The sequence below is a fragment of the Octodon degus genome, unplaced genomic scaffold (genome assembly GCF_000260255.1).
Source record: "Octodon degus isolate 3935 unplaced genomic scaffold, OctDeg1.0 scaffold00037, whole genome shotgun sequence".
Taxonomy (NCBI): domain Eukaryota; kingdom Metazoa; phylum Chordata; class Mammalia; order Rodentia; family Octodontidae; genus Octodon; species Octodon degus.
The window spans coordinates 1,573,895-1,580,564 of NW_004524613.1; the positions used below are offsets into that span (position 1 = coordinate 1,573,895).

The 6,670-nt window shown below is 54.6% G+C and overlaps 1 protein-coding gene across 1 annotated transcript; it reads right to left on the minus strand.

The window, feature by feature from the left end:
- Positions 1 to 2,787: 2,787 nt before the first annotated feature.
- Nrsn2 (neurensin 2) lies at positions 2,788 to 4,807 on the minus strand. The gene is made up of 2 exons (XM_004630955.1): positions 4,619 to 4,807; positions 2,788 to 3,213 (listed from the first exon to the last, which is right to left on the minus strand). The coding sequence occupies exons 1-2, from the start codon at positions 4,805 to 4,807 to the stop codon at positions 2,788 to 2,790; spliced, it is 615 nt and encodes a 204-aa protein (XP_004631012.1).
- Between the last annotated feature and the right edge of the window lie 1,863 nt (positions 4,808 to 6,670).

A 6,670-nucleotide genomic window follows, 5' to 3' on the forward strand; every position in this document is an offset into this window, starting at 1 on the left:
TTGAACCTGGACTTGTGACCTGGACTTCGGGGCTGGGGTTGCGTGCCATCAGGTGCATGCTGAATGTGCACTCTGCCGCTGAGCCACACCCCAGCCCCTGCCCTGGATGAGTTTGTAGAGTGCTGGACAGATCTTCATCAGCATAGATTTCCTGCCTGGGCTGGAGTTATGGATGGGGGAAGGAGACCACTTAGCTGACACACTCTTCTTCTCCCTCATTTTGCAGGGTTTAATATCAACCCTTGCCCTGCTGATGTTAACCCCAACCCTTTGGTTAGGGTGGTGTCTGCCAGACGTTTCCAGTTGAAATCACTGTTTTTCTTTTAAAGTTCTACATGTCAGAAGCAAATGGCTCAGTCTGACCCAATTCCAGGAGAGCCAGGGCTGGTAGTACACACCTGTAATCCAAGCACTCAGGAGGCTGAGGCAGGAAGATCATTGCAAGTTCAAGGCCAGCCTGAGCTACAGAGTGAACTCAAGGCAGCCTGAACTACATAGAACCTGTCTCAAAAAAAAAAAAAAAAAAAAAAAATCCAGAGAAAAATGACGCTCTCTCGCCTCGGATAGAGCATCAAAGAACTGACACCCAGATGATAAATCTGCAGCAACAACGATGGCACTTCTGCAGGAGATGCCTCGACCCTGCAACCACTCTCGCACTAGCCTGTTTCACCTGAATTTTACTCATTTTGTCATTCATCAGTGGATTTTTTCCTACTGTAGTTTGGTCTGGTTTTTTGAGACAAGGTAGCCCAGGCTGGCCTGCAAACGGTAGTGCTCCTCTTGCTTCAGCTCTAGGGTGCTGAAATGCCGGCGCGCATCACTGGATCCTGCTCCTAACTCAGGATTCTGAGCAGAGGAGGAACTTGACCTAACTTGTGTCTTCAGTGGGTCAGTCTGTCTGCTTCAGGATGGGGGGGGGGGACCCTCTGGGGCGCCCCCTTCTGTCCCTCTATAGGACGGGAACTTTCTTTCCCCCAATAAATATATTTTGCTCATTAAAAAAAAAAGGATAAGGGTGTGTGTATGTGTAAGGTGGGGTCCAGGGAGATGCTCATGCCCTAACCTTCGTGACCTGTGACAGAGGCTAAACTCAGGAGCCGGCCTGCCCCAGGGGTGGTGGAGACAGGATCTTTCCAAGGTCCAGTCGCTGGCTCTCTGATGGTTGCTTCTGGCGCCCCTGGTTTCAGGCGTGAGGAAAGAAAGGAGTCCAGGACTCCCAGGTTTTGGTGGAGCAGCAGGAAGGTGGAGCCGCCGCTGCCTTGGTTAGCAGGGCAGGGATGGGAGGATAGTTTGGAATAGTTGAGTCGATATTCTACCTCCAGGAAAAGCAGTTGGAAATACATGCATGGCGCTCAGGAGCCAGCCCAGGGAAAACGGTCCTTCCCGGGCCCTTCCGGTGCCAAGGTGAGGTGAATTTAAGTCTGGAAAGCTGGGGGACCCGGACGGTGAGGGCAGCAGCTCTTCCGGTGAGGGGAAGGATGCACCTTTGGCCCCGGCATATCCTCCTCACACCCAGGGTGGGATTTCCCTCTATTCCTCCCCCCCCCCTTCCTCCCAGGCACGGTGGGGACAGCATCTGGATCCCCTCCGGGTGGCCTTCGTTTCTCTGACCACTAAGTGCCGAGCTCAGAAACTAAAGGAAAGAATCTCTTTCGTTCTTCCGCGCTCAGAATGAGGAAGAATGCAGAACTTCAATGCCCCGCACGCCTCCCAGGAGCAGTGACTCAGAGAGGAAGCATTGGTGACTCTAGGTGTTTATTTGAGCGGTTTGTGGGGTGGGTGAGACGGTCGGGGAGGGGCACAGGGCGCTGGGCGCAGCGGGCGGCTGAGGCCGGGTCCCAGGGGCGGGCGGGGAACGGCTGCGCGAGCGTTTCTCTCTGGCGGACTCGAGCGCCCCCTAGCGGCAGAGGAGGCGAGGGCTCTGGCGGTGGAGGGGCTATGTGTCCTGGATGGCCCTTGGTCATTACCCGCACGGGTGTCCAGAGGGTAGACTCTGAGAGGGCAAAGACTTCCAACTTCTGTCCCCAGGCTCTTGGAGACCATTTAAATGTGTGTCCAAAGTAGCCACCTGGGGCCACCAGGCCTCTAGCTCCTCTCCTGGGCCAAATCTGTCCTCACCAGAGATCCTCCCTGGAACCAGAAGTTGTGGGGACTCTGCTCCTGCTAAAGAACTGGAGCTGGCCAGTTCCTGCACACAGCCTGGCTCTGTGACTGATTCTGGACACACCCTTCTGGGCCTGCCTCAGCCTCTTGCTCTGCAAATGGGGTGATTGTTGTATGAGATGGCTGGCTGGGGGGCTCCAAGGCCACACTGCAGGTCGGAAGCACAGTGTGGTGCATGTTTTTACACTGTCTGGGGGCGGGGGGGTTCATCTTGGCGGATGACAGCAACTCACCCTTCCCACCTGTGTAGAGGGCAGCTCACATCCCCAGGAATGAAGGAGGGTGCAGAATTCCAGAACAAGCTCCCATGGTCTGAAGGGGGAGGGACTCACCCAAGGTCAGAGATAAGGAAAGAGGTGACAGGTTGATGGGAATGTCCTCTGCCCCGAAAGGCCTTGGGGGGAGAGGGGCTTGAGCAGGTGTGCCACAGGGAGGAGCTGGGCCCTGTCCCTGGGGAAGTGGTGTGGGGAGCTGAGCTGCAGACTTGACCTGGAGCTGGGTTTTCTGGAGCCTTGGGTATAAGGGGCCCTGCTAAGAGGAATAAGCTGGGGGACAGTGGGAGGGCAAGGTGTGACGGCAGGAGGAAGGGGTCCAGCTCTTCTTGAGCCAACGCACAGGCTCTCAAGAGTCCCTCTTGGGCTCAATGGTCTGTTTGGAAGATTGCCCAAAGGAGCTGGTGGGGGTTGAGAACCATGACTGGCCACTGGCATCACAAAAGATGGGGGCCAGCTGCTGCTCTGGCTCATCCCTGAAGACCCGCACATGGCCATCAACGTCGACATCCAGCGGCTCCGCCTTGAAGTCTGGGTGCAGCCAGCCTGACACGGCCCACAAGAGGCAGATGGCCAGCAGGATCCCGGCTGCCCCACAGAGCGCCGTACCTACCAGGCGGCACAAGCTGAGGGCCTTGTTGTAGTCAGCAGCCCGCGCATCCAGCAGTGGCAGTTGTATGTTGTTGACAGTCTCCAGCTTGGGGGGCACCGCGTAGCCAGTGGTCAGAGATGCTATCCCCAGCAGCAGAAGCAGGGTCCCTGAGGACAGGGTGATCTGGGGAGAGGCAGGCAGGATCACCTGGGATCCCAGATGGATCTCAACCCTGAGAGATGGGATCCTAGGACACACCAGTGGACTCTGGTGACACCAGCCCTGCTGTTCTCTGCAGAACCTGAGGCCTCCTGCTGGATTTCCTGTCCAGTTCCCACTAGGCTGAGTCTCAGGCTCTCACCATTATGACTCTCATCTTAGTCCCTTGTCCTTTTCTACCCCCTACATCTCTGCCAGGTCCGAGTCTATGCATGCTCAGTTTCACCCTTGAACCAGAACATCCGGGGCTGGGGTGGGCATCCTGCTGAGACTGCATACACTCTGCCCCAGTTGGATCTGTGGTGCACCCACCTGGCATACCCCCAGACCCGGGTTTGGGGTCCTGCCTATGTGAGGGCCGCCTGTTCCACTGGGTGGAGAGCCTGTAAGAGCAAAGACTGGTGGGGCTGAGTCTGTGTCTTTATGCCTGGTACAGGGCAAAAGCTGAGGCTGATGACTAAATAACCATGCTTGGAAGTTCTGGAGCAAGGGCCAGATCTTCTTAAATCTTTGTCCCTAAGAGTCTAGCACAGGAGCTGAGAATAAGAAGATACTTATAAAGTTTAAATACATGCCTTGTCCTGGGGGTCTTCTTTAACCACCCCAGGGCTGAGTCCTGCTGCCCTTTCTGGCATCCTCTGCATGCCTTGCCTGAGGTTATGCAGGCTGGCACCTCTACACTCAGCTTCCCCACTAGAACAAAGCTCTTTGAAAGCAGGAGGAACTCGAGGCCTCAGTTTTCTTACAATATCAAGCAGAAAACTATGCCCAACTTAGGAGCTGTTGGCTGACAACTCCTGGATATCATGGACCAGAGTGGTTTTGTCCCTCTCAGGTCTTCCCTCACTGCGATGGCACCTGAGTGCCACGGCACTGGGAAGCCACGGCAAGAGTGAAGAGGGGAGAACTCAGAGCCTGCCAGTTCCTGCTTTTCCCTCCAGCACGCTGAGTTCAGCCACACTGCTGCGAGCTAAACACGCTGTGGCCTGCACATGCCAGCCTAATTTCTGGCTCTCCTGGATCACCTGCCCCTCCCTCTAAACTATAATCAGTTCGTTGTTGTGCTATAAGGATCGATGTACCATGGAGACCCTGAAGATTAAGTGAAAAGTAGGGAGGTCTTCAGTGTAATTGTTTGAACTGCTGCGTCAAATTTTCCTGAAGGTACTGAATGTCTCGTCTCTTGTAGAAGATGAACAGCATTTTCCCTTTATTGTGTAAACCTATTTGAGTCCAGCTTTCTGTTGCTCACATGTGCAAAACTCCTAGCTACTGTACTATCCCTTTACTTTTGGGCCCCTGAACATCCAGTTCAGTCCTGTCCCCTCTGCAGTCCCAGGAGCCCCAGGAGTTGTTTCTCTGACCTTACCTTCCAGCACAGTGAGGGCCAGGGCTGGTGGGGGCACAGGGCTGGTGGGGATGCTTCGGGGTCATCGCTGAGAGCTGTGCCAGCGCAGTCCTCATAGAATAGGTGCAGGTAGGACCAGATCCCCGGCCACTTGCCTTGCAGCACTGTAGCACCGCGGCTGCAGGCGCAGAAGGGGTTGCAGCCCAGCATGTTGGGTTCCTGGGGGCAGGCAAGATGCTGCTGAAGGAACCACACAGCTGCCCCTGGTGACTGTCCCATGTGCGCGACATAGCCTGGCCTCTTGCCCTAAGGTCTCAGAAGGAGCCATGGTGCCACTGTGGTATCAGTCTATGCAGGTTCATGCTGGAGGCTGCCAGTGGCTGCTGACTGTGAGATCCGCAGCCTGACTGTGGATTCTCCCCAGGCCGCCACTTCCTTGCTGTATGATCTCAGACATAAGCTTTCACCTCTCTAAGCCTCAGTTTCCTCATCTGTGAAATAGGGCTATGAATAATGTGTGTGTTTCATTCAGCTACTGTATCTGGTGCTGAGAAATGGCAGCTGTTATGACTGTGATTGTAACTTCTGTGTTATTATTTCTGTCCTGAACTTGTGGCGACCATGCCTAGATTGAGAGGTTGTTATGGCCCTTCTCCCCTCAAAGCCTCACTCCTCTTCAACCCCTCCTGGGAGTAACAGCCCTGGTTGACATCAGGCTGACACAAGCTGAAAAGCCCTGGAAGGTTCCTTCACAGGGCTGCACTATGAAGGCCAGGCCCCAAGGAATTTGGACTCTATGGGAGATGAAGTTTGGAATTAGCTCTTAGGCTTAAGGGCTGTTAAAAGTCCAGAGAAACCTTTTCAGAAAACCTCATTAGCTGAGCACAGAGGTGTACACCTGTAATCCCACCACTCTTGGAGCCTGAGGCAGGAGGATGGCAAGTTCAAACCCAGCCTGGGCAAATTAGTGACTTAGTGAGACCTCCATCTCAAATTAAAAAATAATAAAAAGGGCTGAGGATGTAGCTCAGCATGAAGTAGCTCAGTTGGGTTAGCCACCAACTGGTGGCTAAAGATCCCCCCAAAAGAATAAATAACAAACCCTCTTTTTACCAGGGGACACCCAGGCCTCGAGAGTGGTGGGTGTGTGAGTGTCCCCACCACAATCCCAGTGGGCAGGGAGCTCGGGGAGAGTGGGCTTTTGTTACTTCCCTCCCCCAGATGGCCCTCAACCCCTCTGAGCAGCTTCAGACAAAAGAACAGCACTTGCTCTGAAGGGTAAGACATCTCTAGTCTCCCTCACTGCCAGTCTGGTGGGACCCCCAAATCCCTACGTGGAAACACACCAGAGCGTGCACGCACACACCAGGCATCGCACAGACACATCCAGACAGGTATACGGATCCACCACACAAGCACAGGAAGAGGTGTGCACACACAGACGGCTGGGTAGTTCTTAGGAGTCCCCGCAGAACCAAAAGTGCACAAGATTGTTGTCAATAAAGCCTGTCCACAGGTCGCTCATATCCATCCTCATTTACAATTCAAAGAAAAGAAGAGAAAAAAGAAAAAAAAATTAAAGTGACAGAATGGGAAAAGGCAAAGGCCTAAAGCTCAAGAATGACGCAGGCGGAAGGCGTGGAGGGATGGAGCCTGCAGGGCAAGGCAGAGCTGTGTAACGCCAGCCCCAGAGGCAGAGTTGGAAAATGAATGGGGTTGGGGGTGGTGGGGAGACAGTCGGAGCAGCCTCAGGGCAAAGACCATTAATTAGAGCCCCAAGCAAGGGTGGGGGGGCACACTCAGATCTGTCCCTCTTCTTGTATTCACTGCTTTCTCTGTCCCCTAAACGTTTGTAATCATTCAGTCCTGACAGTACTGGAGAAGCAAGGTGACCTTGACAGAGCCACCCCTTCGGCCCCTCCCCCAGTCTTCGTCGTCGGTGAAGAAGTCAATCCCTCAGGGGAAGGAGAAGAGGCCAGGGCCGGTGGGGTTGCCATGGGAACCGCAGGGAGGGGGCCCCAGCCCGCAGAGGGAGGGGGCGGGAAGAGGAGGAGACTGCGTGTCTGGGCGGGG

Bases quoted from the DNA above. Each gene is read 5' to 3' on its own strand.
- Nrsn2 (XM_004630955.1), bottom strand. From the start codon at position 4,807: ATGCTGGGCTGCAACCCCTTCTGCGCCTGCAGCCGCGGTGCTACAGTG. The intron at 3,214-4,618 runs GTAAGGTCAGAG...GCCTCTCCCCAG, and splicing joins GGCCCTCACTGTGCTGGAAG to ATCACCCTGTCCTCAGGGAC.